This window comes from Emydura macquarii, unplaced genomic scaffold (genome assembly GCF_026122565.2).
Source record: "Emydura macquarii macquarii isolate MOO-44397 ecotype Brisbane River unplaced genomic scaffold, CSIRO-AGI_Emac_v2 contig_1348, whole genome shotgun sequence".
In the NCBI taxonomy this organism is placed as follows: domain Eukaryota; kingdom Metazoa; phylum Chordata; order Testudines; family Chelidae; genus Emydura; species Emydura macquarii.
The window spans coordinates 7,230,104-7,254,476 of NW_027131485.1; the positions used below are offsets into that span (position 1 = coordinate 7,230,104).

At 35.9% G+C, this 24,373-nt stretch overlaps 1 protein-coding gene across 1 annotated transcript in view; it reads left to right on the forward strand.

Annotated features, from left to right (window-relative positions):
• Positions 1-24,373, forward strand: part of SMG1 (SMG1 nonsense mediated mRNA decay associated PI3K related kinase) — a 98,391-nt gene that overhangs the window by 49,987 nt on the left and 24,031 nt on the right. Inside the window, exons 20-39 of the mRNA XM_067551048.1 lie at positions 2,701-2,900; positions 3,222-3,418; positions 4,924-5,088; positions 6,483-6,637; positions 8,838-8,983; positions 9,765-9,966; positions 13,086-13,195; positions 13,586-13,733; positions 14,223-14,382; positions 14,864-14,984; positions 17,002-17,250; positions 17,688-17,972; positions 18,756-18,900; positions 19,183-19,318; positions 19,718-19,948; positions 20,066-20,243; positions 21,081-21,242; positions 21,736-21,953; positions 22,162-22,316; positions 24,024-24,246. Coding sequence (XP_067407149.1) covers positions 2,701-2,900; positions 3,222-3,418; positions 4,924-5,088; positions 6,483-6,637; positions 8,838-8,983; positions 9,765-9,966; positions 13,086-13,195; positions 13,586-13,733; positions 14,223-14,382; positions 14,864-14,984; positions 17,002-17,250; positions 17,688-17,972; positions 18,756-18,900; positions 19,183-19,318; positions 19,718-19,948; positions 20,066-20,243; positions 21,081-21,242; positions 21,736-21,953; positions 22,162-22,316; positions 24,024-24,246 — 3,586 coding nt within the window. The remainder of the gene's footprint in view (positions 1-2,700; positions 2,901-3,221; positions 3,419-4,923; positions 5,089-6,482; positions 6,638-8,837; positions 8,984-9,764; positions 9,967-13,085; positions 13,196-13,585; positions 13,734-14,222; positions 14,383-14,863; positions 14,985-17,001; positions 17,251-17,687; positions 17,973-18,755; positions 18,901-19,182; positions 19,319-19,717; positions 19,949-20,065; positions 20,244-21,080; positions 21,243-21,735; positions 21,954-22,161; positions 22,317-24,023; positions 24,247-24,373) is intronic.

Here is a 24,373-nt window from a genome sequence, read left to right on the forward strand (position 1 = left end):
GTTCATTGAGAGTCCATCTGGTGGCATTTCAACATTTCATCCATCTATCCAGGGGAAACTGGTGTTCTTAAATTCCATGGCAGTGAGATTCCTGAAAGGAGTCACTCATCTCCACCCACCAGTTAAAGAGCCAGCTCATTTGTGGGACCTTAATACTGTTTTAGTGGCTCTTATGGGACCTCTGTTTGAGCCTCTGGCAACAACTTCTTTCCACCTTCTGTGTCAGAACACGGCCTTCCTTGTGGTGATGACATTTGTAAGGAGACTGAGCAAGTTGCAGGCTTTGATGGCACAGCCTCCCCACGCACAACTTTCCAAAGACAAAATAACCCTGAATTTTTTTCAAAGGTGGTTTCCCAGTTTCACTGGCACTGCATTATATATCCACCAGTGTTCTTCTTTAAGCCGCTTCAACCTTTGAGGAACAGTGTCTTCCAACTTGGATGTCAGGTGATGTCTAGCTTCTTACCTGGATAAAACTAAACCTTTCCATTCCTCATTTCATCTATTTCATATGCAGACTGAATGAAGGGTCAAGTGGCCTCTTCACAGACAATTTCCAGTTGGATAACTTCATGTATCGTGACAGCATATGAAGTAGCCCAGGCTATGCTTCCTCAAGGGGTATGAGTGCATTCCAAGAGAGTTCAGGCGACGTCCACAGCATTTCTATATGATGTTTCCATATTGGACATTTGCAGAGCACCCACTTGGTCCTCTATGCATACTTTTACAAACCACTATGCATCCAGATCAGATGCAAACTTTGGGAAGGCAGACATGCTGTCCTCCTTTAAGTAGACTCACATCCTTCAACTATTGCTTGCAAGTCACCCACATGGAATACGTGGTTGCATATATTTCAAGTAAAAATGGTTACCTACCTATAACTGTTGTTTTTCCAGATGTGATGCAAATGTGTTTTCTGTGACCTGCCCTCCATTCCCTCTGCATTTGGAGTCTATACTTCTGATGCTCGATGCTAAGGAACTGAGGGGATCGGAGTGCCACTGCCCATATACAGCAGAGGAGGCTCTATGGCCGCAGGTGTGAGCACCTCTGCTACAGGTACTCCTAGGCAAAGTTCTCCCAACTCCAGTGCACAGAGTGTGCACACCCATATGGAATACATGTCTGCATCACATCTTGAACAGTTACAAGTAGATAACTGTATTTTCCAAGCAGAAGCAATTAAATGACATAATATGCTAATGAAAATTGTAAATGTTAAATTTCAACTCATTTTTTGGTATGGAAAGACTTCAGTGTATTAAATCTACAAGAAGAGATGCTGTGTAAGCCTTTGTATACTCAAACTTGTCATCATATAGCTTCTAACATCCACTCTGCTCATGTTCATGTTGAAAGAATTGGCTGTTTTTGCTTTTACTTTTTATTACCATTGGTTTGGTCATGTGACATTGGAAGGGTTGTTAATGTTTTCGGAAGTTTCTGAAGGCAGACTATATATAAGGCAGCATTTGTGAACCCTAAAAGAAAACTCTATATACATCATAGTTTTCAACCATTTGTTCCTCCTTTATCCCTACCAAGTCACACTTACAATTAAGGTCTTTCAACTGTAAACAAGTAAGTTTTTGTTTTTGTTTTTTAAATTATGGTCTGTTTAATAGCTGATTTTTTTTCTGATAGCCTTGAGTCCGCTGGTGCGATAAGTAAATTTGAATAACTTTTTTTCTTGTTTTAATTGCACCATCACCATAGCAGATTTCATCCATAGTTGATTTCATTATCATAGTAAATTTCCTTAGCTTGATACAGTTAGTACCATTGCACAGAAAAAATGCTACAAGCTAGTGTTGACTGGTATATAACACACTGCTTCCTCAGGTACTCCAGATGCCCTTACCCTTCTTCCCAGAGGTTATACTTTCTATTATTCATGCTCCATATAGTTATAGATGTCCCCATGAGCTCAATGTAGAGATCGTCAATACAGATGTCTTTATACTATTTCTGTAGGATGCCTATATCTGTCTAGGTATTTGACATCTGATACACTAAATTTATACTGATACCATCTGCATTATGAGACTGCATACTCAGTTCAAACTGATAGAGGCATTTTTTTGGTAGTGTTGGTACATCTTAGATGAGGAGATGATGTTGGAATGGATTGTACTACTTGCACTTGGCTTCACTGTGGTCTTTCTAACTTGTGGGCCTTCTCTGTCATTTTGTGCATCTGGAAGAGGATGTCTGAAATCCTTTTTCCAGTTTTTGGCACCAGCTGAAACTATTTACTATTCCAATTTTTGGGGTGCAGTATTTTATGCTGCTAAGTCTTCACCATCGTCATTAGTCATTAATCACAATGCCTATTTTTGTCTCTTTGAATTTTTAATATCTTATTTCTCTTCGCTCATTTTCATTTTTAACCAAAAGTGTGTGCCTCTTTTTCAGATTTGTCTTCTGCACTTTGTTTTCATTACTTTAGGCTAGCAAGCCCATTTGTCGCCATTTCTTCTGCCTTTAAGTCATTTTTTGCAATGTTCTTGAACTCTGTATTTATTCCTGCAGAATAATCCTGTGTTCATGTATATGCATGTGTACATGACTCTTAAGAAACATACGTCCATTAGAGGTTTGATTATGAGAATAATCAATTAAAAATTAAAATATATTTACAGCTCTATATGTGGATATGAATTGCTATATTTGTCTTAACATTTTTTTCAGGAAGGACAATTGGTTAGAAAGATTGTTCTACAGCTGCCAGAGATTAGATAAACGTGACCAATCAACCATTCCTCGCAATCTATTGAAAACTGATGCTGTACTTTGGCAATGGGCTATTTGGGAAGCAGCTCAGTTTACTGTCCTTTCTAAGTTAAGAACCCCTCTAGGTAGAGCTCAAGATACGTTCCAGACAATTGAAGGTAATGTAAAGAATGTATAATTTTTTATGGGATATTTGGTTTAAAAAATTGAGCAGTGAGCTATTTCTTAACTTGTTTATGTTCAACACAGGAAAAAATTACTTCCTTTTTCAGCAGTTTGCTGCTTTTTTAGACAGTTCTTAAATGTCAAGAAATCAACTGTTATATAATAGTTTTGAAGGCGCTAGTTCTTCATTTGTTGCACTACACGTTAATGATTTTAGACTCAATTTTCACAGATATTTTTATACTGTATAAGGATGTAGATACCTGATTATTTGATAACCAGTGTGTTGAAATGTTCTGGCCAAATGTTCATAGGTATCATTAGAAGTCTTGCAGCCCACACGTTAAACCCCGATCAAGATGTTGGCCAATGGACTACAGCAGACAATGATGAAGGACACAGCAGTAACCAGCTTAGACTTGTTCTCCTTCTACAGTACTTGGAGAATCTGGAGAAATTGATGTACAATGCTTATGAAGGATGTGCTAATGCACTCACTTCTCCACCCAAGGTTTGTGTCTTTCAGTGCTGCAGATTGTCCCACAAAAGTGGGACAATTTCACTGTATATCAGTTGATGTTTATCAATGTTCATATGCCAGTTCTGAATGATTCCATATAATAACTTTTCTGTAGAAATGTATGATTTACTACCCTGATTATAAGCTAACAGTTTTTGCACTTTAAAAAAGACTTGGGATTGATAGCTCTTCCTGGTGGAGTCTACTTTTGAAAAAGATCAGCTGCAGACAACCTTGTTTCCCAACATTTTAAGCTTATGTTCAGGTTTTCATTTAACCTTGCTTATTTGTCTAATTTCTTTTTAAAAAACATGATATATGCCTTCAATATGTTTTGTCTGTTTTTATTTAATGTTATTACTATTAAGCAACTGAAAACGGGACATCATTTTCTTGAATAACTGTTTACACAACAACACAATATCAAACAGGTTGCAGATGATAAAATGAATAACTATTGGGTGTGAATTAAAGATACCATTCCCACTGCTATATTAAGTTGCTATCAACACTTCCATTATGAAATACATTCAGCTATGTATGAGGGGTTCAAGCTGCCATTTTTTGGTTATGAAATAAAAATTGATTTATGTACAGCTTAATCTATGAAGCTTTAGCCTTCATAAAAACAAATAGCTATACAAATTTGAAAGGACCACTGCTTTCTTCCTATTTCTGTTTAAACAATCTGTAAAATGGCCAAACTATTGCAATTGTAGATCATTTCATAATTGGAATGAATTTTTGCAATAATTATTTGTTTGCTCTTTTGCCTTCCTAGGTATGTAATTAGAAGGGTTCCTAGGAAACTATTTCCATTTATTGAGAACAAATCTATCCATACCCGTTTGATTATAGTATTTGGTAAAAGGATATTACACCACGCATATGTGTTTGTCTCAGAATCTCTGTAATGTATGTTGTAATTATCCAGTGTCAGGTCAAACTGAATTTGGAAGCAGTCTAGAATTAGTGTATTCTGTTGCTGTGCAATGGATCATATTTTGAGGATCGAGCTGAATCCTTTTCTCCCAGACTGGCAAGAATCAGGGAGTCACTGATGAGGCAAAATTTCCTTCTTTTCATACCTTCTCTTTCCCCAACTTCCAGCCGCTTTCGGTCCTTCAACAGCAGGTATTGGCAGAGGGTTGAATAAAGTAAAAATATTTGAGAAATTGTCCATTGTAAGTAGGTCGTCTTAGGTATGGGGGAAAGAGAATTTGAAAGGACAAGTTAAAAACACTTTTAAATCTAGCTTCTTCTAATGGACTTGCTGACTGAACTCTTCCTACACATGGTGTTACATTCTTTTAATCATTATATATTTAAATTACATCAGTTGAAAATTTAGTTAGAGAGGGTAACCCTTCTGGACAAAGATTATACTGTGTTGTAGGTATTATTAAATATTATAATGTATCTATTTTGATTTATAAAAAAAATAAAAAGTATTGTATTATAAAACTCAGGATCTCTTTTTTTTCCCTGTTGTAAAGGTTATCAGGACATTCTTCTATACTAACCGCCAGACCTGCCAAGATTGGCTAACTCGGATTAGACTTTCTATCATGAGGGTTGGATTGTTGGCTGGTCAGCCTGCTGTGACAGTGAGACATGGTTTTGATTTACTCACAGAAATGAAGACCAATAATATCTTTCAGGTACTGTATTTTTCAAAACTTAATAGGCTGTAGAAAAAATATTTCCGTAGTATTGTAAGTAAATTCAAAGATAAACCAATGGATTAGGTCATTAAACCAATGGACTTAGGTCAGTAGTTCTCAACCATTCTAGACTACTGTACCCCTTGGAGTCTGATTTGTCTTCCACATTCCAAGTTTCACCTCACTTAAAAACTCTCTGGCTGCCCAGCGCTGAAGGCAGCACTGCCACCAGCAACAGTGCAGAAGTAAGGGTGGCAATACCATACCTTGCCAATCTTATTTCTGTGCTGTTGCTGGTGGTGGTGCTGCCTTCAGAACTGGGCAGCTAGAGAATGGTGGCAGCTGGCCGGGGCATTCATGTTGTTTGTAGCACGGGAGGACCATTTTTTTTTTAATTCCGCCCCTGTCCCTCCCCACAGTACCCACTCCCACCAACTCCGGCATTGTTTGTTGAGTTTTTATCCCTCTCCTGCTGTCATGGCAGTGAGTCCTGTGGTATCCACGGGATCCCAGTCCTACTAAGGGCTCTGGAGCCTGTTGTAATACTAGGCAAATAAAATGAGTTAATGTACTCTCAGGAAGACCTCTGCGTACCTTATTAAACCAATGGGCCTGTTAAAAACTGTATTCTAGAGCAACAAGTTTTGAACTTTTACTTACTCATTTTTGAGGAGGCTAGACAAAAATAATTAAAATAATTAAAATTTGGAAATTGTGTGTTTCACACTTAGTCAAAGATTATAGTAAACAGATACCAGAGCTGTGTTATTCCCACTGTTTAAGTAAGGAGCCTCTGTTTAAAACTTGTGGAACAGTTTTTGATACTTTTGCTAGACCAGTATTTTTCAAACTTTGGTCTGTGGAGCCTTTTCTGTATTGTGAAAAGCGACCTTTTTCTGACCAAGATCTGGGGTGAACACTGGAAGAGCGTGTGGTCCATTAGGGGATCTTTCTCCTACAAAATATTGGGACGATGAGTTGGAAAGACTAGTGTTTAGAACAGTTTGTATAAAAGCCGAAGGGTACTGATATCTTGTTCAATAACATTATTTGGCCTTCTTAAAATGTGTTTCTTAGTGGAGAAGGCTTTCTAGATTTATGTTTAGTTAGTGATTGTCTGCTGATGAATTTTTAGAGATTTGTGAAAAAGTAATGTCTTTACATAAGCATAGGCCAGCGCCTGGATGTGCTTTTCAAAGGGTAGTGTACAGTGTCTGGTTTTCAAAGATTTTTTGCTGTACTGTTTGTGGGAGTGGGCTAACATGGCCACTGAGAATAGTTTATTAAATATAAACATGAAGTATTGCATTACATATTTAAAATATTTAACAGTGCATGTAGCTTTTCTCTTCAAACAAATCTGTTAAATTAAGCCTAAATTTCATTTCTAGGGAAATGAATTAGAAATGACAATTATGATGTTGGTGGAAGCACTATGTGAGCTTCATTGCCCTGAAGCTATACAAGGAATAGCTGTCTGGTCTTCTGCTGTAGTTGGGAGGAGTCTTACTTGGATTAATTCTGTAGCTCAGCAAGCAGAAGGACGGTAAGTTGGCACAAATGGCTAGAGGACTGGTATAAATGTGAACTTATTTTCTAAATACATGAAGTGCCAATATTTTTATCCCAATGAATGTAATTTGCTTCATGAATCAAAGATGCTGTTCTGGTTTCCTTATCTGAACAAGAAGTTCACTTTACATGTCTTTGAGAAATGGTTAACATGTCCTAGGATATTTTAAAAACAGATGCATAAGAGCATCACTGTGTTGTCAGTGTTCAAGGATCAGCTGTGCTATGTCACGTTTTTTAAAAGTTCTCTGTAGTGTAGTAGCATGACTTACGTTTTATTTAGCCTGGTTTGTGCTGCAAATTATTCTCTAATCTGAATTTTTTTTTACCAGTTTCCTGGTCAGAGGTAGTAATCTGAAGGTTCACTAAGGATATCCATATGTAATTTTCAGACCTGGCTTTAAATCCCCAGTGTTATGGGGGTTGATCACTGCTGAGCTAGTGTCTTAGGTTTCAGATAAGAATCAGTAGATCAGTGTGGTAGATTTTAAAAGGGTGGATCAGAATATGTTGAAACATAATTGAAATGTTCATCTCCTGTGCAAGGAATTTGCAGAATCCCAGAAAGAAAAGAGAAGACACCCTGTTAGTTCTTAGGTACATGTGCAGACAAACAAAACTTCAATCAGGCAAAAATCTACAGAATTTTTATAAGGATTATTGAAGTCTGTTTTCTTTTGTTAGGTCCTTCAAATAATGTATATCTTTGTAAAATACAAAGAGTGTTGTTCAGAAATACTTTCTGTTGGTCGTGCAACAGTTCACATTACTAAGATTTATAGAAAACCTTCAGTCCTAAAATCCTCTACTAAATATTATTTAGCTAATGGATATCCAGTTTCACTGTGTTAAGACAGTTATTACACTTGTGACTGAATAAACAAAATAATATTTGATAGATTATTCAACTATTTGAATAGTCAAAGCTTGCAACTCTGTTCTTATCCAACATCCTTTCAGATAATGAGATGTTCGGATATGACTGGTACAACAGGCCACAGTGAAAAAATAAATTAATGGGACATTTCTGAAAGGAATAGCAGTGAAAAGGGAATGTTGGTTTACAGTTTGGTTTAACATTTGTTTTGCAGTAGTACCCAGATCTCTCTCTCATGATGGTGGTAATCTCATTGTGCTAAGTGCTGCACAAGGGCAAATCTAAGAAAACATGCATATACAAAAACTGGAGGGGAGAGGGAAAAAGTCAGATACAATTATTAAATACATATATACATTTACATTTTTTGGTATAATAAAGTAAGTTAGCATGTGTCCTTTTTGTTCCATGGTTTTCTTTCTTTTAAAAAATGTTTTGTTAAGGGAATGGTGGCAGGGGGAGTGAAGGGGTGCCGAGGAACAATAGGTGGGGTAGGGTCATTGGCTGTTGAGGGATAGGAGTGCAGGGAGAATGGCACTGGCAATGAAGGGGCTGTGGTGAGGGGTGAGAAGGAGGTTCAGGGGAGCAAACAATCAGCAAGAAAACAAATTTAGAATTCAAACTGTAAAATGACAACTGTTCACATCACTAGGGTCTAGGGGCTATGAAGCTGGTTGCTAGTTTCACTAACTATGGCTTTTGTTCTGTCTCCCCAAACTAACATAGCTGTGGGAAGTGACTGGGAGGTTGGGGCAGGTTCTGCTCATTCTCATTCTGCTGTGTTTCTGCTCCTGTGAGGGAGGGAGAGTTTCTGGCAGACTTCTCTTGTGAAAAATTATCTAGAACAGTGCCAGCAAGTAAATTTTGCTTCAGTTCATAGTAATTGGAAGTTGGCATGAATACCTGAATAAAAAATGCTGAGATATACATAGTTCCATATATGTGTAATTATTACGGCTTTCAAACGACAACCTTAATTGTTTTCCATCTTATTCAACCTTATTTTTTAAAGATCACAGTTTAATGTTTTGGGTTGAAGGATAAAAAGAGTTCCAAGAATAAAAGAGATGAATAACTAGATCACCCACCTTCAGTAGGTTTCCCCCTCCACTTCTGTTTGCCAAGTTCTAGCACAGGGAGAAAATCCTCTGTGGTTTTCCTTTGTTTTATTCTTGTGGCATTGCAGAGATCACTCTTTCGGTCTTCTGTGGGAAATTTTCATACAAACTCCATATAAAAAAAATAGAAAATCACTGCTGTGAAATGTTGACTAAACATTAAATCTTAAACATTTAAGGTTTGAAAAAGCAACTGTTGAATACCAGGAGCACTTGTGTTCCATGACAGGAATGGATTGCTGCATAACTGGTTTTGATAAATCTGTCCTGAAGTTGGCCAATTCAAATAGTGGCAATAATGCCAGCCCAAAACATTCTTTGAATGGTAAGTATTTTTAATTGCTTTTTAAAACTACCACAGACTTCATGTACTGAATTATATACATAACATTTGTGTGGTTTACAGGTAATACAGTAAACAGCAGAGCCTTGCTAAATTGCAAGATATGGGTCTTAGTAATTTACATTGTAAACACTTGTGTACAAGTTTAACTTAACTGGGTAATCCTGTTGAAGTTAATGGCATATTTATGCATGTGCTGAGATGTACTAAACATCTTTACATGTTTGCAGGTTTGGGACTAGTGAAGAGATGTGATAAAAGCAAGGATAACACTGTAAAATGTACTTTGTATTTTAAGCAGTTGCAGTGTAGTTCTAACTATTTAGACTATAATAATACTTCATTATTTCCAGTTTTTTACACTTAATGAATGTACTATGGTATAAAAGGAAGCCTTAATATGAGACCTGACCACAACAATCTATTAAAACTTTGAGAAGTGGGAGGAGGTACTTTATATACTACTTTGTGTGTATTATCAGGTGCACGTATTCGTTTAGTTCTTCCATATTAATTAGATTATTTTCTATCTTCCAGTCTCTTTATAAATATTAACTAAATTCTTCCAAAACATCTTTCATAAGTATTTCAGTTTTAGAGGTGGTAAAATATGCTACAGATGAGAAGTTAGGTGCTGTAATTATTGTGTAACTAATTTTATCTAAAACAGATTAAACTTTTTGCCTTAAACATGGTTTCCAAATGCTTTGTCAAGTAATAAGACTTTTATTTTTCTTAAATATTGATTTTCTTAATTTCACAGGTGAAGCTAGAAAAACTGTTCTGACTAAACCAAGTGATGCGTCACCTGAAGTTATAAATTACTTGGGTAACAAAGCATGTGAATGTTACATTGCAATTGCTGATTGGTCTTCTGTACAAGAATGGCAGAATGCTGTCCATGACTTGAAAAAAAGCACAAGTAATATCTCAGTCAATTTAAAAGCGGACTTTAACTACATAAAGTAAGGTTCTCATTAATTTATTCAATAATATCTCTAACAGCAGTAAACTGTTACATGAAAGCGTCTCTTAGGCTCATCATATCAGTGCCATCTGGTTTCCAAGATCTTTCTTTTGTGATGCAAAATCAATAATTGTTTTAGTAGGAAAACTTGTCCTTGACACACAGTGGTTATAACAGATAGTAGTGAATTGACACCATCCTAAATAAACTATTGGGGGTTTCATGATTCTTACAATTCGACTAGTGTTTAGGAAAGGCCTCTTAAATTGTTTATTTGGAAGCAGAAGATAATGAATTAGTTTTAGTTATTTTTTCATTCTAAGGCGATACAACCATTCTCACAATTAGAATAATTTTCATAATACCTTATCTTTCACTTGTATCTTTTTATTCTTTAGATTTGTGAATTAAAATATTTTGACTCTAAAACTTTCTTCAGAAATTAAAAAGGTTTATGTTGGTTGATTATAAAATGAATCATTAGAGAGACAAGATGGGTGAGGTAATATCTTTTATTAGACCAATGTCTGTCGACGAGAGAGAAGCTCTCAAGCTTACACAGTGCTCTTCTTCAGGATCTCTGCAAGCTCAAAAGCTTGTCTCTCATACCAACAAAAGTTGGTCCAGTAAAAGACATTACCTCGCCCACCTTGTCTGTCTGATATCCTGGGTCTGATACAGCTGCAACAACCCGGCATATATCTAATGAATCATGATACTCTTTAGGTTTTTTTAACTAAATATATAACTATTTTTAAAAAGCACACTTATGGTCCTAACAGACACTTGACTTGTTACTCTAGTTAAGTGATTTTCAAACTCTTTTCATTTGCAGACCCTTAAAAAATTTCAAATGGAGATGTGGACTCCTTTGAAAATCTTAGACATAGTCTGGGGATCCCCAGCAGTCCACAAACCACAGGTTGAAAACCACTTCTCTAGTTAATAAAGGTGAAATTGCAATAGATAAAGCTTCAGTAGCCATTCCATTTGAAGACCTTTTTTTTTTTTTTTTTTTTAAAGCCTGTACTTCTCCAATAAACTTGACAAAAAATCTTTTGTCTGAAGTTTCTCACATGCAATCTTGACCTAAAAGTGAATTCTTTGAGAAAAGTTTAAATATAATCTGTCAAGAAACTTGAGTTTCTAAGGAGAGAAAGTGCTCTTTTTTTCTGTAAATAAAACTCGTGGCCTTTCTTGTATAACCATAACTCAAATGGTTTGCTTTTAAAAGTTGTCATGTAGGTTAATCCACAACGTGGACAAGTCCTTGTGATGTGTATGAAAATATTTTGTTTAGAAATAGTTATGAATGCTTCATATCCTTAACCTTTTTAGATACATTAGCTTGTATTGGGAGTGATTTTCTATGATAAGTGCCCACAAATAGTTTGTTTGCAGCTGCAGAGATTTGATCATTATAAGTTGTGTGGGGTGGGTGTAGTTTTATCCATGTTGAATCTACATATTTTCCGGATTACTAGGCACCAAATTTGTACACCCCTAAAAAGCTTTTTATGGTGCTCAATACCCTATTTAAGACTATGACTTCACTGCAGAATCATGCAAAATGGAGAAACACGGTAGTTAGAGAAGTTTTTAATCAAACAAATCTGCAGTAGTAATGGGAATATAAACATTTTCATAGTGAACATGGGTTTTTTCTTCTTTGTTGGTCTAGACATTTCATAATTCTTTTCTGCCAGCAGATGGTAACAGAACATTTGAATCATGACATTCTCATTTAAGGGGCTTGTTGGCTCAATCTTTGATATCTTGTCTCCTGACTGGCTGACTGATACTGTTCTAGAAGAATCTAGTCTCATGAAATGCTCAATTGATATGCTATCAGCAGGGTAGAAGGGTTGGGTGAGGAAGTTAGATTTTGGCTGTTGCAGGCTGTCGGTGTACTCCTATGTAAACTAGGCCCTATCCAAGACTCTAGGGGCTTGTCTACCGAAGGACAATCAAGAAAGTTTACCTCAACTAACTGAAGATGTAAATTTAAAGTGGATTAGTTAAATCAAGTTAAACCTCTTTTGGGGATGCTATTGAGAATTAAAGCAGTCCTAATTCACTTAATTCTGAATAAAAAGGTCCACACAGGGGTTTAATGGAGTTTAACTAACCCCTTTAAAATTTAGTTTGGATTAATTTTTCTGAGTTTCCTTGTATAGACAAGCCCTAGGTCTCTTGTTGTCATGTGCACTAAGCAGTTGAATTACTGGCCAAGAAAATTCTTTGTGGCCACTTTATTGGCCCCATTGAAGTCAATGGTAAAACTATCATTGACCTGGATGGAACCAAGATTCCACCTCTTAGACATAAAGGAAAGCTCTTTTTAAGATTGTTCCCCTAAAAGGAACTCACTTTAATTTGCCAATACTTTCCCTTTTTCTTTCTTCATCCCTACACCTAGTGAAAGAACACTAGGTGTGTGGACTAAATGATTTTCTGTAAATATGAAACTTGGAAATGTTTATCCTTTAATTTTGATAGGCTGGTAGCTTCTAAATTTTCCTGAGTGGCAAAAATTGAATTGTTTTCTGCTACATCACCTTCATTTTACTGATTGTGATTGTACGTTTAAGATGGAAATCTTGGCTTTAAAGTTATGTGAATATGCTATGAATGCCACCTTCTAAAAGTGCTGTGTGAAAACTTCAGGGCTTTGAATACAGGTATGTTTACACTTGGATCTGGTGGCATAATTCACAGCTTGAGGAGACATATGATAGCTCTGACTGAGGAAGCATACTAAAAATGGAATGTAGCCACAGCAGCACAAGTGTGCTAGCTGCCCCGATTACCTGTGTGATGTTTCTGAGAGATACACATTCTGGGTGGCTAGCCCTTCCTGCTGCTTGCGCTGCTGTGGCTACATTATATTGTTAGCATGCTAGCTCCATGAAAGCTAGTGTATGTCGCTTCAAGCTGGGATCACACCTCCTGCCCAAAGTGTAGACATATTGTAAGGCTATGTTAAAATATGTTAAAAGATCATTGGTTTAATAGTAGTGTTCTTTCTGCTTTTCATTGCTGCTTTGTTGTAGGATGTTCACCTACTAAGGTGAAGTGTAGAGGTGTGAAAATAAAACTCTAAAAATTGAATTGCAGATCTTTAAGCAGCTTTGAATCTGGAGAACTTACTGATTGTATAGAACAGCTAGAACTGTTACCTGGAGAAAACATCAATCTACTTACTGGAGGATCCAAAGAAAAAATAGGTACAAATAAAATTAAAATTCATAATATACATAGTAATTCTTAAACACTTGTTATAAGCTTAAAATATTGTACTATATCCATATAGAAATGATAGGTGGAGACTTTTTGGATACAGATTCCAGAGTGCAGCAGAACTACTGTAACTTTATTTACTAAGTTTAGAAATAATTGGCAATCATATTCTAAAAGCTGTTCTAGCTTTTTGTGGATGTATGGTTTTTTTGAGCAAAGAACTTGGGGCTTATAAATGTAACTTTCTGATTAATTATCAATATTTGTTCTGTTGTTCTTAACTCAAACTTCCTTCCTTTCAAAACTTTTATTGCAAGAATTATGGTAATGGTTAGTAATTTTTAACCAGTTGTGGAATATGTGTATAATCCTTGTAGACATGAAGAAGCTCCTTCCTAACATGCTAAGTCCTGATCCAAGAGAACTTCAGAAAGCAATTGAAGTACAGTTGTTGAGAAGTTCAGTGTGTCTGGCAACAGCTATAAACCACACAGAACAGGAACAAAAGTGGCAATTGATAACTGAGTAAGTTTAAAGAACCTTTGAGTGAATACAGTGACCTTGTATCATTTGTGTGTGTGTGTTAGGCGATAATCCCATTAAACACAACTTTGTAGTAACTGTAGTCTTCATCGTATTTAAACTATCAAGCTTTCGGCTGTCTTTCTGAGAGTACATGAAGTTGTGTTTTGTGGATTAGGAGTATAAACCCACTAAGAGAAAGTATAACTAAGGAGGGATTTTAATTTGAGATCTAATGCTTTGTTCAGATGGACAGTTGGCAGTAAATCTGCTTTGATATAGACAATCTGTATGTGAAATTTACTGTGCATGATAAACTCTATGTCATGCAAGACTTAATCCTTTCTTCCATATGAAGAGGCTGAATTTTGGCTGCCTGTTCAGAGGGTTTTTTTTGGCGTTAATAAATAACAATATCTGTTTATTTAAAAGACAAGGACACTTAGTAGCTAATGAACTGTTCTAGTCTCTAACACTAAACCTTTATTTCAGAAATATTGTAAAATACCTGAAGCAGACATCACGAATAGCCGTTGGACCCTTAAGACTTTCCACATTGACTGTGTCTCAGTCATTGCCAGTGTTGAGCACCCTGCAGTTATATTGTTCATCTGCGTTGGAAAATACAGTATCAAACAGGCTTTCATCAGAGGTAAATTTTTTGTGTACAAATTTTTTAAAATAACAATATAAGTAAGGTCATGTATTAATACATGCATCAGGTAATATCTTTTTGCTGAACTGTTATTGCATGAACACTGTTGCAAAGATGGGCTCATTGAGAACACTTCGAGTTTTCTAACAGAGTTGCACCTGAAAATAATTTTTTTAAAATCTGTCAGTAAAGTTTGACTGTTTAACACCACTTTCATCTACACCTTTATAATCCGACAATAATAATAAGGGCTGTGTTGCAGAACTCTGCAGACCTCACTTTAGAAACCTCTCTCATACAGTAACATCTGTGGTCAAACAGTCCAACTTACCAAATATTTTTGGTATTACGTTTTGCTGTGTAAACTTAAAATTAGTAAACTACAGCTTGAGCCACCTTAAAATGTTCTTTAAGTATTGAAAACTACAGGCTCTATAGTATTCCATGATAAATGTGACATTTTTTATGCCTTCTGCAGGACTGTCTTATCCCTCTTTTTAGTGATGCTTTACGGTCATGCAAACAGCATGATGTAAGACCATGGATGCATGCTCTAAGATATACTCTGTATCAGAATCAATTGCTGGAAAAACTTAAAGGTATCTACATTTTACTTTAATGTTCTCAAGTATCTGTACAGAATTAATAACTAATACCTTTGTTTTGGTAGACGCACCTGCATTTTCATGGTTTGTTCAAATAATTTGCTTTGAAATATGAAAGAAACATGCTTTAGTTAGCAAGTGCTTATGTATATTATAAAATATTTAGGAAACAAAGGCTATAAAGTAATTCACTCATTTTCAAGTTTTTAAACACTGCCATTGTATTCTTGGACATACCTTGTGCTGTCATGAGCGTGTTTTCAAAAACAAGCTCCTTTACTGTAATTCATGCAGAGTGCTTGTGGTATGTAAAGAAGCAGGGTATATACAGGTAAAATTTCCTTCCTATTTTTTTCTCTATTGGTAATCCATGAGTCTCAAATTTTAAATGTTAAACATGAATTTAAAGTAGCTACCTCAGACGAAAGTATGTTGTGGAAGAGTGGTGAATGTTTAAGCCTGGCTCCAAACAGTTTTTTAACTTTTATATTGTCGAATAGAATCTTAAAATGGAAAAAAGTAAACAAATTTCAAAAATATTATACTGCTTATGTAACTATAGTTATGTGGCCTCTGACATCAGTCTTCTGTTAAATTGCATAGATATTAGAGGGGAGAGAGCCCACAACCTTTTCACTCCAAAGCCATCTCATACATCACTCGACCTAATAGACTCTACACTAGTTGTTAGTGTTTTTGTTGTTGTTGTTGTGAAGCACTCCTCTAATATCTGGATTTTATTGGTCTTCTGATTATAAAAAAATGTACCAGTAAAACTGCACAATAATGAATTTGGACCACTGTTGAGAATCTAAAATCTCTTAAGTCATTCTGTCTTCAAAAAAGAAAACTCCCACATAATGGTCCTTATGGTCTGGGAGAATATTGGAGGTTTAGCATGATCTGAAGCTCAGTACAAATTTGGGCTCTAGCAAACAATCAGAAATATTTGAGCAGCTCTCATTTCTTTCAAGAGAAAGCAATAGTATACATAAACTCAAGCCAGCATACTAGTTTTTTTAAAGTACTTATTTAGTAAGTTTCAACAGGTTTACAACATAGTGCTAGATCAAAAAGAGGTCCATTTCTTTTGTTAGGACTTGATGCAGAGAAAGCTTTTGATAGACTAGAGTGGAACTTTCTGTCTATAGTCCTATCTGGTATTGACATTAACCCCCAATTCTTTAAATGGAAAACTGCTCTTTATTGTGGCCCAAAAGCAGCTGTGCCTATTGGAGTTAAATCTCCCCTCTTTGAATTACACAGGGGAACTAGGCAAGGATATCCATTGTCTCCTTTACTTTTTGCATTGCCATGCCCTTTGCAGAAAGGATAAAGAATAATGAATTTATCACAGTAATAAAACTTGTAGGAACACAAAAAATATAGTGTTATATGCTGATGATATAATAGTATCTAACCTGAACACTTCCTTAAAAATAGTATCTAAAGAAATCCATGATGTCAGGAAAACATCAGACTTGAAAATAAATTATACTGTTTTCATGTGAAATTATAAATCTATAATACTAGCTATAAATTTGCTAGATTCTGAGAAGTTATCCCGCCAGATAATATTTGGGCACAAATAGGCAACCAATTCTGTAAGATACTGGGGAATTAATATCTTCAAGAGGCCTAGAAGAGCTATATGATTTACATATCAGATGACTATTCAGCAGACAAAAATAGAGTTGGGGAACTGGGGGAAGTATGCAATTTCTTGATTGGTAAGCACAGCAATGATCAAAATTAATATTGTTAAGGATATCTTGTTTCAAAATCTTCCTATACTCATCCCAGATAAAGCTCTAGCAGGAGTATAGAGAATGTTAGAATTTATATGGAGTAAAAAAAGACTGAGAGAGTACAGATTTTTCCTCTGTTTGGTAATTGCATTCTGTATATGGCTGGTATGGTAAGGCAATCATCTACTGTGTGTTCCAAATGCAATTATTGCTTTAAAACAAAGTTTTGTTTAAAAAAAAAAAAAATTTGCTTTCTTTTTCAGAACAAACTGTCCCTGTTAGAAGTCATCTAATGGAACTGGGTCTAACAGCAGCAAAATTTGCTCGAAAACGGGGGAATGTGGCCCTAGCCACACGCTTGCTTGCTCAGTGCAGTGAAGTTCAGCTGGGAAAAACCACTACTGCTCAAGATTTAGTGCAGCACTTCAAAAAATTGTCAGCAGCAGGTCAAATAGATGAAAAATGGGGTCCTGAACTTGATATTGAGAAAACAAAATTGTTGTACACAGCTGGTTAGTGTTTAATAACTTCATATAGATACTATGGTTTATCGTACTTCTTGCCATGTTGTTTTTTCCAAGAAAATCATAATGGTACAGAAAACTTACAAATTGCTTTCAGTTCAGTAACTAATGTCTCAGTTTAAGAGTATTTTAAAATGGCTTTTCCCTTCAATTGTGTGTTAGATTTGAAAGAGAAGGGAAAACTCCCATCTATTACAAATTGCTGAGAGTATATAATTGTTTTTGTATTATAAGTTTAACTCCTACCAATATTTGGCCCTGTAGAATAGAATCTTATAATACTCCAGTAATGTTAGTAGATAGTCTCTCATTTCTGTTCATAATTGGTTAAAATGGCATCTGAAATCTGCTGAATTTGAGATTACAGGGAAGTGCTTTGAATAAAACTAACGTCTCTACTAAAACTGTACTGTCTTGATATACAGGTCAGTCAACACACGCTATGGAAATGCTGAGTTCTTGTGCCATATCCTTCTGCAAATCTGCCAAAGCCGAATATGCAGTAGCTAAATCTATTCTTACACTGGCTAAATGGATTCAAGCTGAATGGAAAGAGATTTCAGGACAACTGAAGCAAGTATATAGAGCACAACAGCAACAGAATCTCGCTGGCCTTTCTACATTGTCTAAAAACTTGTATAATTTGATTGACCTGCCAGCTGTTAATACAATAGAAGAGGAATATCCTAGGATTGAAAGTGAATCTACAGGTAGAAGTTTCTCCTTCTAGTTTATGCTTTGCTGGGCTATATGGTTATTCAGATGTGATGGTTTCAATGAGGGACAGAGCAAGTTGCACTTGTAAAAGTACAACTGTTTTGCTATTTTTTTTATAAGTTTCAAAGTGATTTTTCAGACTAAGGCTAATTTACATAAAATTAATATTTCAGTGTTTTGTCTGTAGAATTTAAATACTAATGGAAAATAGAGGAACTTGGACTGAATTCTCTAAATGCAGCACTATGCTTTGTTATGCTTTTGTGATAACTTTAAACTCTCACTTAAATTATTTATAATCTACAAGATATTTAAGAACTAGCACCCACGCTGTGAATATAAAAGATCTATATTTAAATACCTTTAATACACTTGAGAAACCAGTATGATTTTTTCCCTTGAGAGGTAACTGATCTTTTCTAAACTTACTCAAAACAACTTTTATTTCTCTTACAATTGTGATAATTTGAAGCTATTAAAGTTGGCTGTTTTTAGTAGACTTCTCCAAATGTCTCAATTAAATTTTTCTTTGTTTAAATCTGGATTTCCTATCTAATTTAGGCCTCTGTTCAGCACATGCTCTCTACCTGACTTGAATCTATATTCTCTTCTCCTTAGCCTACCTATATCTCTACTCTCTTTAAAGTGATATATAGAAGTCTCAGTCTTTGAAGCACAGTATTCTGGTATTTTGGAGATCAGGATTCTCATAAATGTGAATCAGGAATGTTTATTTTTATGTGTAAATATCTATTGCTCTGTTTCCACCACCACAGTAAATATTGGAGTTGGAGAACCTGACTTCATTTTGGGACAGCTGTATCACCTGTCTTCAGTACAGGCACCTGAAGTAGCCAAGTCATGGGCAGCACTGGCTAGTTGGGCTTACAGATGGGGCCGGAAGGTAGTTGATAATGCCAGGTAAATCTATTATCCTTTTAAAAAAAATTTTTTTTTAAATCTTAATTTCACATTTATTGAGTATTTCATAGCTCTCAAGTGAAATTCACCCTTGTGCAGTACCGAGAGCCAAAACAAAACCAATGTGCCACTTGCATTCTGTTTTGATTGTTGGCCCTCTGAATAGGGGTGAATTTCACCGTAAGGTGAAGTGTTACCTTTGTAATACTGTATATTTAAGTAGCTCTGTAAATATTTACATTAATTGTGGTTTTGGGGGTGATGACTTATTAAATGTTACAGTCAGGGAGGTGTCCGTCTTCTGCCAAGAGAGAAATCTGAGGTTCAAAGCTTGCTTCCCGACAACATTGCAGAGGAAGATAGAGAGAAAATCTATGGCATTCTTGGACAGGCAGTATGTCGTCCCGCTGGAATTCAGGTAAGTGGAAACTTGCATTCTTGAAATATGTTCCAGTTAATTAAATTTGCCACTTTAGCTTTCCTCCCTGATTGTGAAGCAGACTAAAATATTTATATAATGGCCTTATAATCATACTTCTCCCAAGTTAACATAATCAGACTGCACAAAAAAATGCAGAAATTCCTAAAGAAATAAGCTATGTTAGTGATTGTACATATATGACATTGTCTGCTGTGGGAGATTATGGCTATACTATGGAATGAGGCAACTGAAAGAAATGTGTGTACACATTTCAAATTCCTGGTTACCCTTCCCAGGATCAGCAGTTAATATACCATGTGGAAAAGATTTGTGGTCTTGTTTAAACCAATTATCTCATTGCCTTCTCCTTAATATTCTTGCATAATCTGCATTTAGGATGAAGATATGACCCTACAGATCACAGAAAATGAAGACAATGAAGAAGATGACATGGTGGATGTTATATGGCGTCAATTGTTGACTAGTTGCCCCTGGCTTTCAGATCTTGATGAAAATGCAACAGAGGGGTTAATTAAAGTGTGGAGAAAAGTAGTAGACAGAATCTTCAGTCTCTATAAACTGTCCTGCAGTGCATATTTTACCTTCCTTAAACTAAATGCTGGTCAGGTATGCATTAGTTTCCTCTGGTGATGAAAGCTAGTTCTCAAACTTTTCTAAAGCTTGAGACCCATGACAAAAACAGTATGGTCTGTTAAGAGTGCTATTTCTTTGTATAATTTGTAGGTTCCTCTTGATGAAGATGATCCCAGACTACTACTAAGAAACACGTCTGAACAAAGCACCGATGATGTTATTGTGATGGCAACCTTGAGATTGTTGAGGTTGCTTGTGAAGCATGCTGGAGAACTTCGACAATATCTAGAGCATGGATTAGAAACAACCCCTACTGCTCCATGGAGAGGTAAGGTGGTTTTAGCTGAATTATTAAACTGAATTTTTTTTTTTTTTTTTTTTTTTTTTTTTGGTAAGTAGTTTTCTCTTTATTTATATTTATCAAACTTCCCTTTACAAACCTCCATCTCTCAACTCGATAGAAACAAACCTAAATTCACAAAATTTTTATACATAATGTCTGTCCCCAACCTAATAAGCAGAATATTGTGTACTCTTCATCTAACAAAACTTAATTTCTAAGAAGATTTTGGTATTCCCCAAGACTTTTCCAAAGACTAACCTGTTTCCAAATTTTGAAGAACATTTTAAGTTTCTTGTAGGAAGGTGAATAACCACTTCCAAGTGGGGCCAGAGGGCTGGACCATATCCCTGAGTTACAATGGTACTCAGCCCTTCCAGGAATGAGTGAATTCCTACCACTTCTTTCAAGTGCTAGGGTTAGTCAGCAAGACTCAGTGACCTGACCATAAAAGAGTGATTCTAAGTGGAATTGGGCCTCTTCTTTCTCCACCTTCCACACTGTGACAAAATCACATTTGTTTTTGGAGCTTCTAATGATGCAATCCCTTAAAACTAACAGCCTCAATGTGCAGGACTCAATTCCTAGTACTCAACTGTAAGATTTAATAAACTGTAAATATAATTAACTTTGCTCCTTGAATGGTAGGGGGAAATAATTTGGTACCCATACAGTAAAATGTACTCATCTTGCTGTGGTTTAAATAATAGGAGAATGTGACTGTTCATTTTCTTGATACAAAAATTACACATCTCTGAAAACATCTTTCTGTGGCTTCAGTGTACAAAAACCAATGCAGCCCTTTTTCTGCTCCTTTTTATAAAGGTATTATTCCTCAGCTCTTCTCCCGCCTGAACCATCCTGAAGTATATGTTCGTCAAAGTATTTGCAATTTACTGTGTCGAGTAGCTCAAGATTCTCCTCATCTTATATTGTACCCTGCAATAGTGGGTACCATTTCACTTAGCAGTGAATCCCAGTCTTCAGGTATTGAAGGATTCCTTTGGTTGTTTTATTTAATGCCGAATAGTTGTTAAATGCAAAATGAAATAATGTTCAAAAGGTCCATTTTAATATTTTAAACAATTTGCTAAGAAATATATCAAGTCTACGTCCATGTGTACTACTAGCTAGAATGCATTATGTTTGAATTTTTATGGTTTACACAATAAAATGCAATTACAGTAAAATTGTTCTCATTAGTGTCATCACTTTGGCTATATCCTTTGATACAACAGTCCTTAAGGTGAGAAGTATTATGCAGTACACCTGTGAGCTGTCTAAATTTATAGTATTTTAGATGGAGACACTTTTTGTCACACCATAATTTTTTCATTATGATTTCATATATTATTTCTAAAAGCCTTTTGTACTGCCATCAATTTGTGCAGCACCTAATACAATGGGGCCCTGATTCTGATTTTGGCCTTTGGATGCTACTCCAGTATGTATACTATTTAATTAACTTTTTCTAATGTAGGGAACAAGTTGCCCTCGGCAATCCCTACTTTACTAGGTAACATTCAAGGTGAAGAACTATTAGGTGGTGAATGTGAGGGAGGAAGTCCCCCAGCTTCTCAAGAGAGTAATAAGGATGAACCAAAAAATGGATTAAATGAAGACCAAGCAATGATGCAGGACTGCTACAGCAAAATTGTGGAGAAACTGTCTACTGCAAATCCAACAATGGTGTTGCAGGTAAAATAAATTGGTTTTTGCAATGTCTTCATGCTCTGACTTGTAACCAAACATACAGTGGAGGGTTGTTAAAGATTTCAATGTAACTTTGATCTTACTGTAAGGATGTTGTTTTTTCACGACATCCAACCTGCTATTAAACTACTTAAAAAAAATTCTGTATTGTTTGAACTTTAAAAATAAGGGCATTTTAATGTATTTTATACAGGTTCAGATGCTAGTAGCAGAGCTGCGCAGAGTTACAGTGCTTTGGGATGAACTTTGGTTGGGAGTCCTGTTGCAGCAGCACATGTATGTCCTCAGAAGGATTCAACAACTGGAAGATGAAGTCAAGAGGGTTCAAAACAATAACACTCTACGGAAGTAGGTTTTCATGAATAACTTCTAAGTAAATTTGGTGACAAAAGACAGGTTGTCACCGTGTACTAGAATTATCAAATTGACCAGTCATGCTGTTTCCCCTAAATCTATTTCAAAGGTCAGAGTGCCACAACTGGTACTTTGGTGCAAATTCTCTGGCCACTCCATTTGCATCACTCAGGATGCAAGAGGAGCAGAATACACCAGCACGTTCCTTGCTGGGGATTCTCCCAGTATGGAGCAGTTTTCTGTGGACATAGACCTAAGGTATTCAAATCCTTCACATTCTTCCCTTCTCACAGCCCCAATACAGGGCCATGTCAGCTATGGAGAGGTTTGTAAAGGATAGAGATAGGAGTGGCTGGTGTACTGTACTCTAGCTATTTACATCTGGTGTATGGTGGTGTGGTAACAGTTACCAGATCACATCAGGCTGGTACAGGTAGCTTTTATTGATTTTCAATTTTCAGCTTGTTTTTTTCCCTTTCCTGGGTTTTCCTGGATGGTTGTGTGAAGAAGGAAGCCATACCTTTTGAGACACTTGCCTAGGCTTAGGCAGAACCAGATGAGTTTCAATCCTGCTCTCTTGTAGTTACTGCATTCTAGCATAGAAGATAGCAATAAAAAGGCCAGAGGTATTACTGCCTCCTCCTCTGCAGTGCTGCATGCAGCCAGGAGGGGAGCTGCTGAGTAGTTGTGGCAAGGAAGGAGAAGCAGCTGTTCTGAACTCTCCCTCACAGCAGAGCAGCTCCTGTCATGTGACTGGAGAGGAAGCAGTGACAGACTGTTTCTCTATCCACATACTGATGAGGCTGATTCAGAAGCTTCTATTTAAAAAATTAGAGGCCAAAGCTAAGGGGAACATATTTGCAATATGTAACCACATTCAAATTTTCTTCTCAATATAGCAGCCTTCAAAGACTACAATTTAGAGAATTGAGGACCAGAGGTTGGACATCCCTGTCTTGACTGCTTTTAGTGGGATTGTTTGTTGTCTCTTATTAATGTATGATTATCTTTGTCCTATTTTTGTTTGATTCCAAATTCTGTACTGGAAGCCAAGATTGAAGATGGCAAAATATACTCAAATTTAATTATTAACACTTCTGTGATTCATCTTTTCAATTCTAAGACATTTTATTTTGTATAATTTTTTTACCCCAACCTAGTGTATCTGTTTTTGAAATGTTAGGCATAAGTACTTCTGGTACTATTGATCTGTCTTCTGTCTGAAACATTGACTATTGATAAGCTCCCAGTGTTTTATGCTTCCATTTCTGAAAGACGTCACAAACGAAACACCAAAGGATTTGGAAATATAAATTCAGGTTTTGTTTTGCAGTGGTTTTTTTATGAAGAAGACAGGAGCTTAAAACAATGGTTGCTGTTCTTTATGACTATTATTTTTACATTTTTAGTATAATGTAGAAATATTGTTCAGTGTTTTGAGTATACATGAGTAGCTTCTTTCTCTTCCAGGTATTGACTTTTGGTTGGCTCACTTGTAGGTTTTTAAATATTGCTTGCTGGTGTTAAAATACTAATTTTCTTTTATTTTATATTTATCCTGAAAGATTGCTAACTTAGTTTAATTTTTTCTATTTAACTGGGTAACAGTCAGTGTGATCTTCTGTAATAAATATTCCTTTTGTTTTAAAATAGTTCATTTTTAAAGCTGAAATAGAATTATTTTCTCTCCTTCCTACATAGAGAGGAAAAGATAGCAATCATGCGTGAAAAGCATACAGCTCTAATGAAGCCTATTGTATTTGCTTTGGAACACGTACAAAGCATCACTGCAGCTCCTGCAGAAACTCCTCATGAAAAATGGTTTCAGGACAACTATGGAGATGCAATTGAAAATGCTTTGGAAAAACTGAAGAACCCTTCTAATCCTGCTAAACCTGGAAGCAGCTGGATCCCATTTAAAGAGGTACTTGCTAGTAAACTATATATAAAATCTGATAACTTCTGCTGCTTACATGTGATTAAACGACTTCTTACTTGTTTCTGGAATGAATAATATACCAGTCAAAGTCTCTTCCTCTGTTTCATTGGTT